Source organism: Athene noctua, chromosome Z, assembly GCF_965140245.1.
Source record: "Athene noctua chromosome Z, bAthNoc1.hap1.1, whole genome shotgun sequence".
NCBI lineage: Eukaryota > Metazoa > Chordata > Aves > Strigiformes > Strigidae > Athene > Athene noctua.
This window is the reverse complement of record NC_134077.1, coordinates 17,009,128-17,031,611: the sequence shown is the minus strand read 5'-3', so window position 1 is coordinate 17,031,611 and position 22,484 is coordinate 17,009,128. Positions and strand designations below refer to the sequence as shown.

General features: G+C 39.4%; 2 protein-coding genes across 5 annotated transcripts in view; both read left to right on the top strand.

Annotated features, from left to right (window-relative positions):
- Positions 1 to 1,116: 1,116 nt before the first annotated feature.
- Positions 1,117 to 13,661, top strand: CZH5orf34 (chromosome Z C5orf34 homolog). The gene is made up of 12 exons (XM_074931882.1): positions 1,117 to 1,332; positions 1,641 to 1,730; positions 5,061 to 5,677; positions 6,286 to 6,381; positions 7,676 to 7,799; positions 8,640 to 8,731; positions 8,942 to 9,011; positions 9,316 to 9,486; positions 10,485 to 10,573; positions 11,308 to 11,400; positions 12,187 to 12,227; positions 12,992 to 13,661. The coding sequence occupies exons 1-12, from the start codon at positions 1,138 to 1,140 to the stop codon at positions 13,183 to 13,185; spliced, it is 1,872 nt and encodes a 623-aa protein (XP_074787983.1). The 5' UTR covers positions 1,117 to 1,137; the 3' UTR covers positions 13,186 to 13,661.
- A 2,412-nt stretch (positions 13,662 to 16,073) lies between these two features.
- TMEM267 (transmembrane protein 267) overlaps positions 16,074 to 22,484 on the top strand; it is a 45,578-nt gene continuing 39,167 nt past the window's right edge. For 2 of the 4 annotated variants that reach the window (XM_074931209.1, XM_074931212.1), the window contains exons 1-3: positions 16,074 to 16,177; positions 19,102 to 19,249; positions 21,182 to 21,569. In XM_074931209.1, the coding sequence (XP_074787310.1) occupies positions 21,246 to 21,569 (324 nt within the window). In that variant the 5' untranslated portion in view covers positions 16,074 to 16,177; positions 19,102 to 19,249; positions 21,182 to 21,245. Of the gene's footprint in view, positions 16,178 to 16,365; positions 16,621 to 19,101; positions 19,250 to 21,181; positions 21,570 to 22,484 lie in introns of those variants that run through there. The other 2 variants (XM_074931211.1, XM_074931210.1) reach the window with 2 other exon arrangements.

The window sequence follows — 22,484 nt, the reverse complement described above, 5'->3', positions numbered from 1 at the left end:
CTGTACCCGTGTTCTTTTTACAACTAAAGCATTCAAAAACATATACTGGGTTACATAAAACATCCTGATCTCCGTGTACAGGACAATATGGGTTAACAATCGGTTAGACTACCAGTCACAGAGTCTGTCATACGCTTCATCCGTCTCTCTCTCTGGCTGCTCTCCTCCTGGAGAACACAGAACCGCGGATCAGGACTGCACACTCACTCTGCTGTTTGACTGCGTCTCACTCAAGCACTCACCTAGGATTTTAAACTTACTTCAGACAGTAGTATGAAGTATTAACAGCACAATAAAACACATCACACAATACACAGTACCAGAGCTTTACAACAGAAGACAATAATGATAGTTATGTCACATACTACTTGCGCCACTGTGGCCAGGAGAACCCAAGTTACCATTGGTCAGGGTACAGAATTTACGCTACCACCTCCTAATGGGGACTCAAACCCCAACCCCTCCAGGGGCAAGCACCAACGCTCTTTACCTCGTGTAGGACATCTCCTCACGACTTTCGGGAAAGAGAGGGACGTTCTCTGAGAAAGAAACCTCGGGGCGTGCCTAGAACATCCCCCTCTCAGGCGGTCCTGCAGCAGGACAGAGAGGGTCCCACCTGGGTCCCCAAACTGATATGCAGAAACAAACCCTACAACTCGGGAGAGAGTTACAAAGCAGGTATGTTTATTCCGGTGCCGAGTGCGTGGGGGATCGCTCCTCCAAAACACAAGCACCCGGCGCCTGAATAAACATACCTGCTTTGTAACTCTCTGAGTTGTAGGGTTTGTTTCTGCGTATCAAGGGCACCTGCCAAACGAGGGGTCTCTTACAAGAAGCACAGTTACAGGCAAAAAGGCTTTTTGTCCTATAGTCTAGGCCTTTGTAATGCTGATTTACACCTCTGGAGCAGCAAAAAAAGGCATCCCTGTTTCCAGCAGATAAAAGTAAAAAGACAGGGTGTGTATTTCCATCCAGCTTGTTTTACAAACGTGCATATAAATGATGCCGCATTTCCTATCTGTTCCCTGGCAGCGAGGGGGGAATGCCAAGTTCACCAGGGGTGCGGCCTGCAAAGGGAGCCGCCCCGCCCCGCGCTTCCCGCCGGGCGGAGGCGGGCGCGGCCGGGCCGGTGGGGGCATGGCGGCGGAGCGGCTGATGGCGCTGTACGAGGGCGGCTCGGTGGAGGTGCACTACGCGGGGGGGGCTCGCTTGCTCCTGGCCCCCTGCGGCTGCGAGTACCTGTTCGAAGCGGCGCTCCCCGCCGCCGCCCACCCCCTGCAGCGGGCGGAGACCGTCCGCCACCGGGTGGCCTTCGCCGTCAGGGCGCACAGGGTAGGCGGCGGGCAAGCGCCGCCGGGCCCGGGGCGGGCGGGGGGGCCGCGCCCGCCGTTAGCCGCGGGCCCGGGGGGCCGCCTGCAGGGAGAGGCCGGCGCTGCCGCTGGGAGGGAGGCGGGGAGCGAGCGGCCGCCGCGTTCTCGTCAGGCGGGGCCGGCGGGGGGGCCCTGGCCCGCCAACACGAAATCGTTGCTCGTGTGTAAAATGGAGCCTCTGCTGAAAAAAGAGGGTGAAATCGGCTTAAAGTGTTGCCACTGCATGGAGGAACACGTGATATGACAGCGCTGTGGTCTTTCGCTTTTTAGGAACAAGTTCTGCGAGCTCTAGATTTCCGAAACAAGTTTTCTTCTCGCCCGTACTTACCTTCAAGTCTCATACCTCCAGAAAGAAGAAAGGTGAGAGACACACATGTAATGCTTTTGCGAAATAAACTTCCCCAGTAGTCTTGACAGAGAGGGTGTGCATAACTTTACATGCACGTACATGAGTACAGGCCTTGAAGATCTGCAGAGTACAGTTTGGCTAATGCATTTGTCAGCTTGATTAGAATAATGCCATTTTAAATTACAGTTTTAACTGTCACTTAGTCCTCGATTTATGCGTATCTTTGTAGCCAGACACTAAAGAGTTAGTTTACTAAGACTAAAACCTAGGATTTTGTACATACAGAACAAGTGATTTTATATATCATCACTCTTGTGCATGTGAAAACTTTCAGGGAAGAGTCAGTGAAGTAGGACAGTGTTTTCTGAGAGGCTCTCAGGTTCAGAATCCCATTGTTTGCCCATTACCTGTGTGAGAGTCGTTTAAACCCAGCCAGCAGCCAAGCACCACAGAGCTGCTCACTCACCCTCCCCCACCCAGGGGATGGGGAAAAAATTGCAGAGGTAAAGGTAAGGAGACTCATAGGTTAAGATAGAAACAGCTTAATAATTGAAATAAAATGTTGTTATTATAATAATAGAAAATACAAATAGGTAATGCACAATGGTTACCAGCCACCAACCAATGCCCAGCCTGTTCCCAGCTAGCAATCCCAAAGAAGAGAAAATCCCAAAGCTGGAATCCTGAAAGTGAGAAACACAGCATCCCGGCCAACCCTCCTCTATACTGGGCTGGATGTTATACGATATGAAATACTCCATTGCCCAGTTTCGGTCCATTTGCTCTGGCTATGCTCATTCCCAGCTTCTTGTGTATCTGCATGCTAGCAGATCATGGGAGATGGAAAAGTCCTTAATCTCCTAGCAATGACTTAAACTATGTGTATTATCAACAATCCTCTCGTACAGAATACCATACTGAATCCCAAACCCTGCACTGTTCTAGCTACTAAGAAGAAAAATTAGCTCTATCCCAGCCAAAACCAGGACAGTGGGTCTGTTACAGAGGGCTGGGGCACAGTGGCACTGTGGGAACAGCTACTCCAGATCAGACTGAAGGTCCATCGAGAGACCCTATTTACCATTTCTTTGTAAACTCATTGGCTTCCCTCTGGTGTTCCCACTAAATGCTTGCAGGTGTGTGCAGACTGTGGTGGCAGTCCTAAGATGACTGATAAATCAGGCAAGTTTTAAGTTTTAAAACTTTTTAGACTGATCATTAGTAACAAACTTCACACTGATTTTCAGTTGCTGAAAGCACTGTCAATCAGTATCACAACATACTCAGCAGCAGTCATTCCTTCACACCCATACTGTACATGACTGCAAGGTACGGCAGTACAGAGCTGATGCTCTGTCCTTAGAACTAGTATGCAACCCTCCCCCAAGGCCAGGATCTTGTTCTTCTGGTAGATGGCTGGGTTCATCGACAGTTTCTAACACAGCTCCCACTGTGACTACCTGCTTCAGGATGTTGAGGGATAACCTTCCCAGGCCACAGCAAGTACCTTATCCTTTGGGTTGGCTTTTTTCTTTTTTTTTTTGTTTTTTTTTCATCCCGCCCTCCACTTACCAGCAGCTGCTTTGCATAAAGCAAAACCAGTCTTTCTGTAATTCACAAGATAGATTGTACTTCTTCAGTAATTCACTATCAATTTACAGTTCTCTATTTTCAACCAGTGCTCATATTTTCCAGGCCTTTGCTATGTCTCACACTTCAGCAGTATATTACAAGGAGGTATCCGTTACCAAGCTCCAGTTCAGTCACCATGTTCTCATAACAATTTGGTAATGAGCCTAAGAGGCTAGCCGAGGGCTTTGCAGAGTTAGTGTAAGACATAGCTAGCCTAAGGCCTGTGGCCTGTTACTAGCAGTGACAATACTTTCACCAGGCCACTGGGTACAAAACCCCTTCTACAGTTATACTGTATTACTTGGCTTGTGCTTGAATTCAAACCAACCTAATATAGCAGTTTTCTTAGGCTCTGATTTGGCCACACTAACCATCCACATGTCTAGACAGCTTGACAAAGGGGATCTTGTCAGTGGTGTGGCCAGTTCAGAACTGCAAATAGTATTTAAAATGCAGGTTAACCATGAATATGTTCACTGGTGTGGTTGTATCTTCTGTTTGTTGATGTTCCTTTCCTAGAATTTTCAAACATTCGATACACTGCTTAAACTGCTGCTGAACAGAGTCTGTTTTCATGGGACTGTCAATCATAACACCAAAATCTTAATTGTGGGTGCTGGTAGTCAAGAGCCCATGCTTTTATACATATACATCATAGACAACTAGGATTGCTTTCCCCATTTATATCACATTATATTTGTCTTCACTGAATTTTTGTCTGTAGTGTCATTGTCTGGTCACTTGATTATTTTTGTTTAGGGTCCTTTTGCAATTCTTTATGGTAAATTTTCATCTTTATTGCCCTAAATGCCTTCAGCAGACTTTCCCACCTTACTAATACTAATACGCTAGTGCTGCTATGTTTCATCTGGGGTATGAGGTAGATGTAGTGCTTGTTTGGATAATTTGTTGAGAATCATCTGCTTCATTTTTGTAGAAGGCGTAGCACAAGGGCATATGCTATGAGAATGTTTTTTGTTTGTTTTGAACAAAAGTGCTAATTGAAGCAACAATCTGTACTTGAATTTCACAGCAGTAAAATGAGGCTATTCTGAGACTTTCCAAATGTTGTATTGTAAAAGTTTGAAATCTTTATTAAATTTTAAGTTCTTCTTCAGAAATATGTTTTATCCACATCACAGCTATAGCTGTGTAACTTAAAACTGTGGTGCTGCAGGATTAAGTAAGATTACCCACATAGCTGCAAAACATTTTCAATAAATTTCTGGTTTGGTAAGAACACATAAGTACATGTTACATGCCATTTTACAGGCTTATTTTGATTTTGTAAATAAAGAGAAGATTTCAGAGCACGTGAATTTTTAATGTACATAATACACAGTTTTAATGTGGGTTTTGCATGAAGTCTACTCGTAACTGATACGTCAAGATAATTTAGTCTTTCTCTTCAGTGTTTGTTAAGAAGCAGTTGGAAGCACAAATATCTACTGTGCCTTGTCAGTTGGTCATGTATCTTGCTAGTTTATGAATGCATATTAAATTAAAACATTATTGCTAGATAGAACTCTGTTAGAACATGAGGAAGCAGATGTGAAGGTTAGAGATCTTGCTGCCTCTTGAGTGAAGTTTTTTTCCATAGGTCCTTGCAGAAGGACTGAATTCTTTTAAATGTAAATCCTCCATTGTAGTTTCTGGGAAGCAGGTAATTCTTATCTTGCCTCACATTCCAATCCTTTTTGTTGTATTAGATTCTTTTCAGTGATGTCTTAGAAATTAGATGGCCTGACCCTGCTACGGCTAATCTGACAAGATGTATAAACAATGGCAGTGTGAGGATCTCATCAGTAGATGGTTATGCTCACCTTTACCTGTCAGAATTGCAGCAGGAATTTACAGTGGAGTTCTTATGCAAAGTCAGCCAGTCATCTGCAGCATCCTTTTGCTCCTCTCAAAAGAACAGCAACTATCAAACTGGAGATCAGCATGAAAAATTAAGTAAAAGTTCTGTTGCAGACACATTATCAAAACAAGCAAGAATAGAGAATAAGAAGAATGAACCAACCAAACCAAAGGACCAAAAAGGCAGAGATGGAGTTCCTTTGTTTCGCTCAAATTGTTCTTCTGAATATACATGGGTTACACAGTGTTGGTCTGTTTCCTCTTACCCAGAAGAATGGAAATACCCTTTGTCATTGGCACAAATGTGCTATAACTTACATACTGTTAAGAATGTAAGGAAGACGTGTGAGAAAAACAACCATTCATCTATAGAAGCTGAGGTTTTAACAGACTCTGAAACACATGAAACAGTTTCTCCTTTGCCTACAGCTTTGCCACTCAGCTGCAGAGCACCACATTTACATAGGTAATTTAAGCTGTTTACTTTAAGCTGTTTACTTTGTAGTTTTTAACATATGTTTTACAATTCTGCAATTTGGAACTTCAACCTCTACAAAAATTACTGAAATCTAGCTATAAAAAATTTTAAAATTACTGTAATGTTTTGGGGGTTTTTTTTAGGAACTTCTTGAAACATGTAATCTGTAAAATCAACATTCTGTATCCTACTGTAATGACTATATAGTAATTACTCCACAGAAAAACAAATTTTATTTTCTGACATGCTGTATAAATATGAAAATGAAAAAGAGAATACTAAAAAAACACAGGTTTTTTGTTGGTTTGGGGTTTTTTTTGTTTTTGAGAACATGGTACTTCTCAGGTGGACCAGTGACATACATTCTCTGTCAGCACCACTAAAAATAAGAAAAAAAAAAGGTTGCGGGTTTGAGAAAACCAATTTGGTAACTAATGTGGATAACTAAAGAATCAGAGTGCTCTGAAAAATGTGGCCTCTTTTCATTTGAATAGGCTTGCATGCATCTGTTCTTGCTACAGAAATGATTACCTGCACACCAAAAAACAAACCCCTGACCTTCTGACTTACTGAGGCTTGTATTGTATTTTATACAGGTGGACTTTCTGTGACTTCTTTCAGAAACAAAATACTGAAGAGTATTCATGCCCTCAGCTAATTCAAATTGTATGGTGCCAGGATGTGTTTTATAGGTATGTCGGAGATCACGTGTTTCATCTTTGGAAGACCTCAATTGCATGGGAATTAAGCTTTAAGTTCAAATGTCTTACATTGTCCCTTTCTCACTCTTTGAGAAACTGTACACAATCTTCATGTAATTGTCTGTTCACTTCTCTTGTTTGTTCATTGGACTTTAGATTTCTAATACATTATATTTCCAGATCTGAAAGTGGGTATGTCTGAAATAAACAATCTGGAATCACATTTAAGGCTTTTAAAGAAGTGATCTGATTATCTGATTTCTTAAATGTTTGCTGGACAGCTGGAGCTTCCACAGATTTCACTGCCAATTATGGTGCTTGCTTTCTTTGCAAATTACATTGTTCCTTTTGATGCTGAAGATGTCATGCTTTAGAAATATTTGTCTTTGTGACCTACATAATTTGCATGTTGCAGGCAGCTAAACCGTGGGTTTTCCTGGCAAATCACATTATCCATATGGTTTAAAAAAACCCACAACTTTTTTTTTAAATAGTCCATTCAAATCTGTTATACAGACTTTGAAAATGCTACAGTTACTATCAGCATCTAAAAGTTTTTAATAAAAGCATAATCAGTCTTTAAAGTTTTAATCTTTCTGCCTAGTGTTCTTAATTTTTCTCAGTGTAATTCCTAAATTTTCATCTCATCTGAGCAAAATGTTTAGCATCTCTTCAGTAACATAACTCATTTCTTTGGAAGTGTGGTGAGTAGCCACACTTTGTCTTCTAAGTCCCATTAGCAAAGTCCAGGCATCTAACCACAGAGTTACAGAATTGGGTCATTAAATGGATTTTAGTCTCCAAGATGCTGTATGATCATGAGTAAAAGTTAATTGATTTTAGTGAAAAACACATAGCTGCAGTGGAAATGAAGACCTTCAGGTTGTTAGGAATTGTTCAGTCTGAGTTTCTGTGTACTCTAGGAAGGGCTGGTCCACTAAGAGAACTGGATTTTTCTGCTGTTTAGAACCACGATATTTTGTGGACAGTGAAATGAGCAGCTCTTGTGAGACATTTACCTCAACATGAAAACACTTTACTAGCTCGTTTAACTCCCATCCCCCATATACACATGCAAACAAAGAGCCTGGTAACACTGGTCTTTTATGTTAAAAGAAATAATTGGTACAGTCTGCTGTTTGTGAAACAGGCAGAAGTTCTTCATGTGAGAGTTATGTTGAAAATAATTTGTCCTTAGCACTTTCTTCAAGTTTACTAACCTGTTTTGCTTGTTGAGTGACACAACATTTTAAATACTTGTTAAAAATACTCTTATTTCTCTTAGATTTATCCATGGTAAGACAAACATCACAGAAATTTATCCTGGTGATGACTCATTTTTGAAGTCAGAGGGAGCATTTCTGGGAAACTATTTCATACATTATGCAATACAAAAAGGAACAAAAAAGGTATAGAACTTTTTAAAAATATGTTCCAAATTCCTTCAAGTTAGCAGTTGTCTTAGTTTTAAGAAATTTATTAGCTATGCGGTCTGTAGTTAAGTCCCTACATTGGTAATTACTATCATGTCGGAATCAAGCAATCAATCTTACAAAAAATGAGATTATTCCTTCTGTTTCAGAATGTATTTTTGTAAATTATAGACGCAATAAGAAAAATCTTACTCATTGTAACATTTATTTTACAAGCTCAAGTCTGTACTACAGTAAGATTCTACAATAGTCATTTCTCACTAATTTAGGAGAAGAAGTTCAGTCTTTAAACTAATATATTGATTAGAGTTTACTCTTTATGTACTTGGAAGTGTTTTCTTTTTTACTCTATGGAGACAGAACCTAGAAGATACAGGTTCTGCTCTGGCTTTGCCACAGATCAGCTGCTCAGCGCTGGAGAAACAATTTTGCGTCTCTGTGTCTGTCTGTTGTGAAGTTTCCCCAGAGTAGAGATCCTCTGAAGTGCTTATGCAGTGCTTTGTATTTTTAAAGCAGAATTAAGGGTCAACTTTATATCCTTCAAACCTAACCTTTAGTAATGAACTGCAGTCTACCTTCTGATAAAAGAACTTCCTGGTCCATACTTCATACATGGAAACTGTGAAGTAGACTTAAAGGGTATGACTGCAGTTTTTTACTTTCAGTGAGATACTTACCTGTGTTCTGGGACAAATTTAAATGTGATTATAGTTGCTTTGTGGGAGGTCAGAAATTTCCTATCTTGCAAGCTCTTAGTACTGTTTTCATGCTACAGTACCTGTAACTAACTCATTTCCTTTGTGCTCTTTACTGCAGAGAGAAGAAAAGATGTATTCGGTAAACAGCCTACCTCCTGATGTACCAGGAACTCCATACTCTGTATCCTCCATTATTACTCAGGCAACCAAGTAACTTTAATCTTTGTTACATTAATTCCTCTGACTTTGAAAGGACAGTAGTTGAAATTACACATAATACTTATTATGACATCAAGTATAAAAATTAAAGAAATTTATATTATCACTGAAGATGTCTATAAACTTACAGAATAAAGGTTGCAAGAGTTTAGAAGACATAGTAAGTATGAAATGCTTAATACTTTGGTTTTTTCTCCTCAGAATACTTCAGTTCTGCTACAAGGCTAAACTATCATTAACACATAACTGTTATCTCTGCTGCTGGAAAATGGTATGTAGCTGAAAAATTATAAATCTTTCAGTGTTCTAAGAATGATTATACAGGCTATAGGGAATAGGACCTAAACTAGAGGGAAGAATGGTGATTATATCCTCAAAGATCAGAAGGTGTATATTTGGGAACCAAAAGCATGCAGTGTAAAAGTGTATTTGTGAAACAGAAAGCGATTGCATGATAAAGAGAGCTGGCTGTGATCTGGAAAAACAATTAGATTGAAAATCTGGGAGAGACAGAAACAGCTGTAATGATGTAAGTAACCTTTCCACAAGTTTTTAATGTATTTGTTTGATTCTAGGTACCCGAGACAGATGGACGAGAAATGTTGCCGATTTTGCTGTATGAAAAGATTATTCCCAACATGGGAAGACTAGTTGTGTACTCAGATCATAAAGTCCATGCTGCTTTTTGGGATGGAATGACCTTGAATATGGTCTGGGATTTCAGCTCCTCCAGTAGTATGATCCAGGTAACCCGGGAATTAGAGGAATAACCATTCTTAAAACTCTTCATGAAAAAGTGTTACTAGGAAACTAATGAGGAAACAAAACAAAAGTTTTTATACCTATAAAATACAAACTGAAGTCTTTTGAGAGATTTGTAACTCACAGAAGTTCACTGCTGTGGCTTACTCTTGAGCTTGTATAGTAGTCTAAGTGAAAATACAAACTCTCTGCAAATGCCACTGTTAATGTATTGACAATATTTTAGTCAGAAGTGAGGAGGAAGAATATTTTAGTGCATAACTGATGCCTAAAGAGGCAAATAAAACTTTAACCTTTTAAGAAGTCACTCACATTGATCAAAGAAGGGAGTATTTGGTTTTTATTTCAAATTACCTATAATTGAGCAAATGGATAGTGAAAAATTACTCGGAAAAGTAGCTGTGCTCTTGTGGTATTCCATACACATTTTTAAATCTAGGTAATGTAGATTATATTGGTTTTTGCAAAATGGCACGACAAAGAAAATCATGTGAGTGTGGGATTTAAGGTTGACTGCTGGGACTTTAGTCTTGTGTGTCTTATGTATTACCCTAAGGTGACAAGAAACGAGATGTTGAAGTGTCTGAGGATATCTCTATAAACAGTATAAATATGTTAGCTAGTGTGTCAAAAGATGCAGTATAACTTCCTGGTGTGAGCTAGCTCAAATCTGTATGCTCACTCATGATAAAAGTAAGAACTGAGAAATCCACAAGTTTGGAAACCTCTCTACACACTTTTAGAAATAATTTATTCTTGAATAGCACAAAACAGGTGTTGGAGCTGTGCCAGGTGTTCTTTTTTTCCTCCATGCATTTGTCATAGCAGACTATATTAAATTCTATCCTTCGGCTTTTAAGGATATTTGTTTGAAGCGAAATATTCATAGATACTTAACTGTTAAATTGGCATATTATACCTTTTTTTTTTTTTTTCTAGACTGCAGCAGAAAATTAATGCTTGTAATTGTTTTTCCTTGAAGGTAAATGAAGATGTAGGCTGGTGTAAGTTAACTACTCCTGATGGGGTACAGCAGCTAATAAAAATAAGTCATCCTGGAATCTATGAAAGGTATAAGTAATTGAAACAGTTTAAAGTTAAATATAATAGAATTCTGTACAAATCCTTTTACATGAAGAAATTGTATTTACTGAAAATATATTGGGGGAGGAAACCAAATACATAATGATAAAAGCTCCGTCTTACATGTGGGAAAGATTGAGGAGCTGTATGACTTGGGACCACTCCATACTGTCACTTAATTATAACTGTTACAGTAATGTCTTTTTAGAAAAATAACTAGAGCTGCAACTTGGCACTTACATCAGTGGACAAGAAGAAAACCTAAAACTTTATCCTATATATAGCTGGTACCTAGAATTGGATAGCACTTAATCCAGTTTTTGCTTTATTACAGATATTGACCTCTGCCTGCAGATTGCTTTCCGTAATCTGCTTGCTCTAATTACAGCCTTATTGTGGCAGTTATCAGAAGCTTACTGTGCTGCATTTTAGCAAGCAGACATTCAAGATAAAAATTAACACTTGTACACCATTCATTACTAATCATACAGCTTTGTTATAATTTGCTATAACTGCATGGATTTAAATATGGAGGAGATTCTAGACAAAATGTGGTAATCAAATAATGGCAAGGACACCTAGAGAAAAAACTAGATTTTGAATCACTGCTTTTTCTTTCAGATCCAGGTGTATTGCTTAATGCCTTCAGTTTTTTGCTTGAATTAATACAGTGTATTTCTTATATAAATAATGACTTTTTGTGAATTTTCCTGTTAACATAGGTACATCAGAACAGCAATAGAATGGTGCAGAAGTTTGAACAAAAGGAGGGACATTCCTGAATATACTGCACATTCTGTAACTGAAGAAAATTGGTATTCATTTTTATCCTAAGTAATTGACTAAAGATAATGTTGAAAATAAAACTAAAAAAAAGACTATAAACTGTGAATTTTATAGACTACATTTCATAAGGGTCGAAAATTAAAATCGCAGGTCCATTCATTTCGTGTGGTTTCACGTTTTTCTTTCAGTGTTTAAAATGTTAGGTGAGTTGAGTTTTAGGTGAAACTTGTTTCATTGCATTTCTGCCTGCCTTACTTAAAAATCAGAATTACAGTGACTTTGCCAAAAAGGATTAATGTTACAGAGATAGAATCTTGGAAGGTGAAAAAGAGAAACTAGGGTAAGAAAGGCATCTTTTAACAGAACACCAAGCAGCTCAGAATAGTACTTTGATCTGCTAAATCACACTTGCATCTCTTGCTAATATATTTGTCCTTTTTAGTACACACTACTGACTAAAGGTCTACTGACATCATATACAAACAAGTTCAGGTATTAAAAATGTGTTAACTGAAATAAATTACATTTGCACTTGTTATTCAAATTGTATGAAAATTATATCTATATTTATACATGTATACAGCAAAGAGACTCATCTTAGAGCAGAGCCCTGCTTTTTGGAAACAATGATTGTCAAATGGCAGCCATTGACTAGTGGTATGAAAGACAAAATAAAGCATTTTTTTTACTTGGATTTTGCTCTTCTGATTTTCAGTATTGCTGCAAACTATTAAAAATTAAAATCTGAAGTAAAAAATACATTTGAGAAACTTTTATGATATTAAATCATGTAATAATGTTATTTTCTTGGACAGGTCTGCTGATGCTGAGCTCAAAAAAATACAGAGATTTAACTGTATCCTTTTGAAAGCTGTAAAGGTTTTTCACTTCTGTTGTTCATCTGCATATTCAAATCTGCACTTTAGATCATCAGAGGCTCTCTATCCTGGTACCACCTTCTTTTACTGTCTTAACGCTTCTTAAAATTACCTTTTAAAGCCATTTTCTGTTTTCTTATATTTTTTGTTTTATCTTTTATCTTGTCCAACTTCTGCATCACAGCACCAGAAACAGTAACAGTGGCAGAGTACAAACTAAAATAAAAAATGACCAAAAAAGGAAGCCCTTTAGTGGGTATTGAATTAGTTTTGTTAACACTCATCTGCTGATCTGTTCCTGAAAGCGGGATGATGCAGTTGCCTTTGGGCTTGTTGTTGCAGTACAATACCTTTCTGTTTATCAACTACCTCAGTATTGTTCCATTGTGTTCAGCCAGCTCCAGAAAGTGTGCTGCGCTGCATGTGCTTAAAGCCACTCTATAATTGTCTTTAAGCCACAGTTCAGTTTTATTAGTATGAAAAGTGCATGCTGTTAAACTGCAGTGTGACATCAGATAGTTTCCTTTTTAAAGTAAAATAAATTGAAGCCTTAGTTAAAGACAATTTCTGTAAATGTTGTAAACATTTTCAATAATACAGTTTTTTATTTTTTAGCTTTATGTAATTACCATGCTATGAAATTTAAGACTTTGCAGTCCAGAATGATGAATACAAATATGGAGAAGTATTTTTCTCACTAAGAGGAAGAGTTTGATATTTTTTCTTAACAAAGTAACACTAGTTTTATTGGATAATAGCAATGTTCTGGAAAGGACATCTGCTGTAAAAAACAATCCGTCTGGTATTACTGCCAGAAAAACAAAAAAAGAGAGTGAGTTGGAAGGAATCAGTGAAGCATGTGTCTTGAAGGCTTTGGAAGAAACCTCTAAAGGAATTCAGGATATTGAATCTCTGCTTGCAGCTTTTGCAAAGTGAAACCTCTTAGCATGTGAAGACCTGTGTTCTGTATCTTCATATGAGCTGTCCCAGCTATGTCTGAGGAGACTTTGAGGTGCAAGAGGACTAAAGACTGAAGGCAGAGTGATCAGTTGCCATTGTAATACCACAGCAGATCAGCAGAGTTCATCAGTTGCCATTATAATGCTGTAGTTGTATATTGTGGGTGGGCAAAAAGAACAAGTGAAACAATAGAGCACAGCTGTATAAATACATCAGGGTTGACAGTGCTGCTTTTAAATGTATGAATGTTTGTTTGAATAATTTTATTTTATAGAAGATTGTGCAAGCAACTTGATTAACTGCTTATGTGACTAGGGTAGGGATAAGCAGTTTTAACTGTAAAAATGTGCTTTTATTCAGAAGCTTACACAAGTAGACCAGTACTGAGTAAAAAGTTTCCCAAATTCCTTCTACTTTACTGTAATAAACAAATATTTAAAGCGTCTTCAGCCCTTTCTGGTCTGTGGTCTGTCAACTTGGTGGTACATCATACCTTTAGTGAAAAAAATGCTAGCCTTTTACCATTGGTTCCTCTTCCAGCACTTTATTGAATCATAGGATGTTTTGGGTTGGAAGGGACCTTAAAGACCATCTAGTTCCAACCCCCCTGCCATGTGCAGGGACACCTTCCACTAGCCCAGGTTGCCCAAAGCCCCGTCCAGCCTGGCCTGGAACACTGCCAGGGAGGGGGCAGCCACAGCTTCTCTGGGAAACCTGTGCCAGTGTCTCACCACCCTCACAGTGAAGAATTTATTTCTTGTATCTAATCTAAATCTACCATCTTTCAGCTTAAAACCATTACCCCTCATCCTATTATTACCTAAAATAAAGACTGAAAACCAAGATCAGTTTAGAGGAGATACTGCTTTATTCTGCACAGGGTGTTAGGTGGAAAACATCCACAAATCAAGCACCACACTGAAGAACTTCAAAGTTTTTACATGCTCCAAACTACATGATTACACATTTACTGTAGTGATTATTGGTTAATTACTTATCCCTTCTATCCCTCATTTGTTAGTAACATGCTTGCTCCAATTTAAAGTTACAGTGAGTTTTCTGGGTTCTGCACAAGCTCAAAGTTTGAGGATTTTTTGGGGGGCGGGGTTCTTATATATGTAAAACAATTTGAACAAGTTTCCATGTGCCAAGATCTTTCTCTTCTTCAAGGATGGTAGCTCCTGATTAGAAGTTCCTTAGTAATTATTGTTGATGATTTGAAGAACAGACTGACCCATCTGATACATCCAGCTTGTCCTTGTATTGATGAGAAACATTTGTATAGATAATACATACCGTGTGTCCTTGGGTGCCATGAGAAGCATTTGTGGGGACTGCAATGTGTGATGAGAAACAGTTTTTCAGCCTATGATTCCCAGTAAACAATACATTCTTTCCTATGGGTAGCAAGCACATAAAATTTAAGCAGCTCTGAGCAAGACCTCTTGTTCAGGGTAACACTATCCCTACACCCCCTCATAATGAGTCCCTCCCCATCTTTCCTATAGCCCCCTTTAAGTACTGGAAGGCCACTATAAGGTCTCCCTGGAGCCTTTTCCAGGCTGAAGAAACTCAATGCTCTCAGCCTGTCCTCATGAGGAAGGTGCTGCAGCCTCCTCTGGAACCACTCAAGCAGGTCAATGTCCTTATGATGGGGGCCCCAGAGCTGGACACAGAGCTTTATGTGGGGTCTCACAAGAGCAGAGTAGAGGGGGAGAATCCCGTCCTGAAATGCTGGGGTTTCAACCCCAAGCCCCAAATTAAGGTTGACGTATGGGTGATTCCCACAGCCCTTCACAAAGAGGAGGTGAGTTTGCCTTTAGGCTTCCCTCCAGGGTGCGGCGGCCTTGCAGGGAGAGCCACTGGGTAAATGAGCCCCAGGTGTCTGCATCGAGCAACCCAAGGTCAGGTGTGCCACTGAGGGATAAAAGCTGGGACCACTTGCAGGAAGGGCAGTGTCTGTCTGTGAGGTGGATGCCCTGTTCAGAGTTTTTTTGTTGGGGAAGGGCCTCCTGCTTCCCTGGGACTGGGCTCCAGTCAGGTCTGGCCTTTGTAAATGCGGGCTGTGTAGAGATTCAGTATGTGGCTTCCTTGGCCTTATGTGTTTGGTTTGTTGACTCAGTTGTCTCCTGTCCCTTCTATGGGAAACTGCATTTCACCATTTATTCCACCCATTGTTGATTGTGTGGTGTCGTTGTTGGGGTCAGTGGGACTGATGGTGATTATGTATAATCTGACTGACTTGTTTGTACCCCCAGTGCTCACCCATGTACTGACCCTTTTGTATAAATACAATTTGGTTATTGGTTCATCTTTATGTTGGTTGTGTCCTTTATGCTAGGCCTGATAATTGGCAAAACATCTCCCTGTGCCTGCAGGTCACACTTCTCTTGGTGCAGCCCAGGATAGGGTTGGCTTTCTGTGCTGCAATCGCACATTGTTGGCTCATAGTCAGTTTTCCATCCATCATTGCCCTCAACTCCTCCTCCTCGGGGCAGCTCTCATTCTCTTCACCCCTCGGCCTGTAGTGATTCTAGGGATTGCCCCGACCCATGTGCAGGGACCTGGCGTTTGGCCTTGCTGAACTCCATGAGGTTCACACGGTCCCACCTCCCCAGCCTGTCCAGGTCCCTCTGGGTGGCACAGCCCTTCCCTCCAGCGCGTGGACCGCGGTGTCGTCGATGAACTCGCTGAGTAGCGTGCACTCTGCACCTTGTTGTGAATACATAACCGCTCTTTTTACTCTTTCTAGAAGCATTTCTTGCTCAGCACCGACCGCACAGCCGCGCCGCAGCCGACTCCCGCCGCGGAGGGGCGGGGATAGGCGGCTCCCTGCGCCGCGGCGGGCGGGCCGCGCTCCCAGCGTGCTCCGCGGCCGCCGCCAGCCCCGCGCCGGCGGGTCTCGGGGCGGGCGGCTGCGCCTCACCTCGGGGGGCGAAGGGGGCGGCTGGCGGCGGCCGCGCTTCAGGTGGGCGCGGAGGGCGGCGGGGCGGGCTGGGCACCGGGCGCGGCGGCCGCCGCCGGATTCCCGTCTCCGCGGGGTGCCGAGCGGCGGCGCCCTCACTCGCCGAGGCGGGAAGCCGCCCGCCCTCGCCGGGCCGGGTCGTCGCGGGCTTCTCCTCATGGCTCCGGGCTGCAGGCCGCGGGGTTGGGGCTTCGAGGGTCCGTTGGTGGGGGTACCCCGGGGTGTTCGCAGCGCAGTGGCCTTACAGCGAAGGAGCTAAAGCGGGGGGAGACTGTCGTAGCTGTCTGGCAGGAGCCAGCGCCGGATTCCTGTTTTATTGATAGAGGGACCCGTACGTCCTGTCGGGTCTTAGATAAGGAACGGTAATGCGGTACTTCACCCGAGGCCGGGCATGTCGCTTACATGTAAGGCTCCCCGACACTCTTGGCTCCGTTTTTGCAGTAAAGGTGACAGTACTTTTTTATTTCTTAATGACCGAGGAGATGGCTGATGAGGAGCTTTGGTGCTGATTGTTGAGACAAAGCATACCCCTTCCTCCAGACATAAAACTGTTGTTGCTGATCTCTGTAATTCTTAATGACTGTCTGTCACAAGCCTGTCTTCCCTTCGTCCCTGTCTTTAGCTACACATACTGGTTGTATTTTAATCTTAAATTGAATTAGCTGTTTACGATCTGAATACTGTTGTAGTTAATGAAGGTAGTACATAAACTGCTCCTGCCTTTTTTTTTTTTTTTTTTTCTGTAGCATGACAAATTATTTTCTTCCACGGTATAGTACTGTGGTCTGTTTCTAGTTACTAAATATTTCTAGGATATCCTTTCAACTCTTTCAGGTACATCTCAGTTCCAAAGTACTCATTAAGGAGAGGGTCTGCCTTTTGATGTCTTGCTGTCTCATTTGAAACACCTTAATTTATGGTCCGTAAAATAAGCAATTTAATTAAATCCTGATTTTATGGGGGATTTTTTTGTTTCTTTGTTTTTCTTACTTTCTTACGGGCTTAATTCAATTTGTTCCTCAGTATCTTGGTAAAATCCTACCAATTTCTTGGGTGCTTTTGTCCTCTTTCCTCTTCATCCTCCTTCCAACCTCAATAATGCATTATAATTATCTGGCTCAAAAATGTCTTCGTTACCAGTCCATCACAGGTTGCTTAGGTTCTGATCGGCTTTTCCATGAGATAATACATTAAGGGTATGAGCTTGTATCTTAAATGGTAATTGTACTTGATGGAGTTTTTCATATAAATTAACATCCGAAATAAAATAGTGGCTTTTTATGAGATTGTAGAATTTTAAGGGACTACTGCAGTCTTTTTGACTTCTTGCATGAAGTGCTTCATTCTACTAACTTTATGCCCTAAATTCTTATATGTATTCATGTACCAAATAACTTCTTGAAAAAGTGGCGTGAAAATTTTGGAGAGCAAAATTTCTAAATTACAATTTTAGCCATTGTATTTTTGTTTCAGTCTTACACCATGAGTTGAGAGGTCACCTCGTTCCCCCAGTGAACATTTACAGCTTTGATCTAAATACTTTCTTGTGTCAGTAATTTACAATGTTAACTGTGCGTATGTTAAAATGATTTTTATAATTTGCTTAAATGGAATTAAATATATCAACAGAATTACATTTTGTGAGTATAGACAGAGATTATACATAATGATTTATCTCATATAAAAATGTCATGACAAGTCACAACTCTAAGCAGTGTTACTCTATCAGCTGTTGTGTGCATGTGTTCTGTATAAACCCAACCTAAATCTTTTCTTCAGTGTGTTAACTGGTCTGACCACCCATAGGTTTCTAAGCATTCCTGTGTAATACATCTGTTTACCAATGTTCTCTTTTAACAAGAATGTAAGCTTTACAACTATGCTTTCTGAGATTTATAGGATAAAAAACCCTATGACACTTTATTGTGATATTTTGTAAGCAATCTGAAAATCATTTTTCAGACAAAATATACAGTTTCTCCTTTTATATAATAAATTGTGATTTTGGAGATTATTTTGTCTGAACAGTTTTGCTCTTCCTAGTCTGATTTTACTCTTGATCTGTAGAATATTTATACTTAGGAATGTGGTGATTTTTACACAGCAGTCACTTTTGTCTATAAAAGATGGCAGAGGCAGACTGGTTACAAAGAACAGTTATGCCATGAACTTGGCTCTTGACTAAGTGCAATCTGAAGCCACATTTTTGCTTCCTGTTCTTCATTCTGGCTCAAAGACAGCCATTCACATATTTTCTTTGTTTTCCTTTTGGCATTGTTACCTTTATTTCATGATACATAATTGTCAAATCATAATAATGTTGGGTTTTTAAGTCTGTAGAGATGCTTTCCCTTGTGTACTTTATGCACATGTTGGTAATACCCATACCAAAGCAGTGTAAGCCTACCACAGAACTGACACAGACCTCTATTGCTATTTGAGTTCATAGGTCTCTATTTATTTATTCCAAGGTCAATAATTGATGGGATGAAAATAAAAAATGGGATGAAAAAAAAAATGGGATCCTGGAATGTGACTTAGAAATGTTTCATTAGGTGAGGATCTTTCAGGCACACAGTTACAAGGAAAAGTCTGTTAAAATAGATCTCTGCATATCTTGAAATTGAGTTACTTGAAACAGAAGGCCTTTTCTGACTTTGACACTGGAGGTTATTATCTTTTCATTATTATCTGTTTCCATCTTTATTTGTGCCCTCTTGTTTTATGGTCTTTTTTCCCTTCTTTCTTTAACAGAGCTTCTAAGCCCTACCTAAAGTTGCTTTTAGCATTTGTTCAGGAATCCATTAAAAAGATGTTGCTTCTTTCTGTATTCTTGACTATTGTTCAGTTTTCATGTATGTTTTGTAAAGAGTTTGAAGAGATTTGTGTAGTATCAGTGCTTATGCTGTCTGGTTCTATTTGTTTAGGATGGAACAAACGGTGTTTGGTCTTGCCTGCACTGGACTGGGCAGACTGGATTCAGCAAGCAGCAAGGCTCCACACTGAGGGATTGACCACATTTCCTACTGGAACAAGGCAACTGCAGTGGAAAAAATGTGTTCTTATTGTCCTAGGGTAAGTTTGATTCTGAATACTAGTGTGCTTTTTAAAGGTAAGTTGCTAGCTACATCAGCTCTTCATAGATTGGATTCTCATACAGATTTTATGGTTACATAGGAGAAACATTTGCGCAATCACCATTTGTTCCTTAAAATGGAATTTATTCAGAAATGTACTGTATATTGTGGAGTCACCCACCAGAAAACATCAGTTCCAGTGTTTCAAGAAACACTTTGTGTCTACATGTTCATTCAGAAGAGACAGTCATGGTTAACAGATGCTAAACTTGACCCACTTTTTTCATCTGTGTGCAAAGTCCATGTATCATTCATGCTCTCTTTTTTTAACATTTTCCAAATAAATTATTCCATAGGCTTTTTTTCTATAAAGATCAATGACAGTAGTCATGTCTTGTGGATAGTTCTACAATAAACAGACATGTAAATCATCTGTAAGAAACATATTTTCTGGAGCTTAAAATCCAAAAGGTGTTTAAAATCATAAACTATTATGTGTCAACATTGTTAGAGGTATTAATTTTTAAAGGAAATCTAATACACTCATTAAAAGCCTATTTAGAATAAAAGATTACCAGGATTTAATGTGTTGCACAGAAATAGCAACCTCTTGGGAAGAATCCGTTTTTAGATAGGATGTAGCCTTTGAAACGGTGATCAATCCCCGTGGCTCCCCAAAAAGACAGAGAGTGTAATGTTTGGGACTGTTAGAATTTATGCTGTCCTTCAAAGACTGCTTTTCGGTGCATTTAATGTAACAAAGCTAGGGAATACATCGTTTATATGAGGATTTTTATTTCAAAAGTGTTCCTTGTAATGATACCACAGAAATGAACACTCTGTCTTTATAATCTGGGATTCCTATAATCACTTCTTGGGAGTGGGGTGGGGGTGTCTCGAAGAACTTGAATTCCTTTGGGAAATTTTTTTGAGATGTCAAGCAGTTATGTAAGGACAATAATTATTCCCAAGAAATCACCTTGTATGAGAGGTTTTCATAACAGTTACAGACCATAAATAGTTTTAAGGACTTGTAAGTTATAAGTTAATATTAATGCTAATAGCAATGCCTTTATTTTCAAATTACAACTGTCAATTTTTGAAAAGGAAAATGACTGAGAATAGTTAATTTTATTTTTTTCTGCCAAAAGAGCTGCTATAAAGGTAATGTGGTGGACCCTAGACAAGTCCTAGAAGTAACAGTAGAGTTTTCTGCTGGAGCACATACTGAGGAAAAACATAGGTAGTTTTGCTCTGTAAGGAGTTTTGATTATGTCTGCTTGGCTGAATGGCTATTGTCTTTCTGTTTATGATAAATGCACAGATATTTTAGTGCTTGTGGTTTTCTTAATGCTTATTCTATGTGCCAATTTCCAGGCTAAACAAGGAGTTGGTCAGAAAGAGGCACCAGGGTGATAATACTTACGTTTGCAAAGGATGTAAATGGAAATAGTTTTGTATTACAGTTTAGAAACTTGGTTTTAACAGTTGTTGCATAGAGGGATCTGAGGTTTTTGATCATCAGTCCTAAGAATCCTCCAAATAGAATCTTTTTTTGTTGTTACAGTGTAAAGGATTTAATTTTATGAATATCATGTATCTAGTACCAGGAGGAATCTTGAAACATATTTAATGTATTATCATAGACATGTTTCAGATTATTTTGTAAAATTTAAGATTTCAGAAAGTGGAGTTAGAGCTTTTCATGTTACAGAAGTGCTTGTCCTAATTAAAACAGGGCAAGTGTTTTAATTCAGAGTTGTAGTGTTCAAGTCAACAAATTAACTGAAATTAAAAATACCCTAGGACTATTAAGTGCAACCATTGAATTTACATTTTTTTATGCTTTGTTGTAGCTGTAATAGCAAATGCTTTGTGCTAATGGTTTTTTTCCTTTAATAATTTTCTTTTTGTTCTCTGACATTTACAGAGCAACTGATGATACAAAGGACAATGTACAGTGTATATCCTGATGACATTTTGTGTACTGTGGCATGGTTTTTGCCATGGCATCTGAGACTGAAAAGGCCCATGCTCTTCTTCAGACTTTCAGCACAGCTTCGGTTATTTCTAGTCTAGGTTTGGGAATATTCTGCTTTGTAGCAGACAGAATTCTGCAGTTTTCCTTCATTCAGCAAAATGACTGGCTCAGAGCCTTGTCTGATAATGCGGTACATGGTATACTAGGAATGTGGTCCTGGGCAATAGTGATCGGACTCAGGAAAAAAAGTGACTTCACTGAGGTCACTCTGGCTGGCTTCCTCGCTTCTGTCATTGATGTGGACCACTTCTTTCTTGCTGGTTCTCTGTCATTAAAGGTAAGTCAAAAGATCAATGATTGTTTATTTTCTTTCTTCATCACTGTTTATTTTATTGTTCTTCTACCATATCCTAAACAAAAAGTTCCAATGATACCTTAGATACATTTTTAATAGATATATGGGAATTATATTTGTATGCAGTTGTTATTCTTTTGAAAGCCCTAAAAGTATTTTACATCTCCTGTTAAGTTCTGCTCCTTACAAGGCTCTGAAAAAAGAATTCTGAAAGCCTGATAGGTACCTAATAACCTATGTGTATCACATGGTTGCTTTGTTATACAAGTTAAACAGTTAAGTGCTGCCATGCACACTTTGTGTATAAAGTGAATTATTCCATTTCTGTTTACAATAAGGGGTAGAAATATCTGGAAGGTAAATAATCCATCTGCTGTTTGATTTCATTCAGTCAGTAGTACATTTGGTTTTAGCCAGCCCTAAATATTTCTCCCACAAACAAGCTATATACGAGCTGTCAGCTTTAAAGTATACCCTTAAATATAGTTTGTTTTAAAAATAAATAAATAAAAACATAAAACAAGTGTCAAACTTGTTAACAAAAGTAATAAGGTGAATAGACTCCTGTTAAGGAATATATGTGATCATTATCCATTTGCAGAATTGCTTGTTAGGACAGAATTTCTCAATAGGGTTAGTACTATCGGGTTATGGCATTCTTTTTCAGTGGTTCTGCAGTTCTTTAGATGTGTCCTGTTCCCTCTTCTCCATTCACACAAATGCATATATCTGTGTCTTCTTGCCTGCTCGAAACATACATATTCTTTGGCTGACTATAACAGTCTCTTCTGTATACTCTCCAAAACATTTGCACCTTCTGTAAGCTCTAGCTGTGCCAGCTGCAGCCACAATTCTCTTAAAACTGACATCCACATCTCATACCTCAGGCAGACAGAC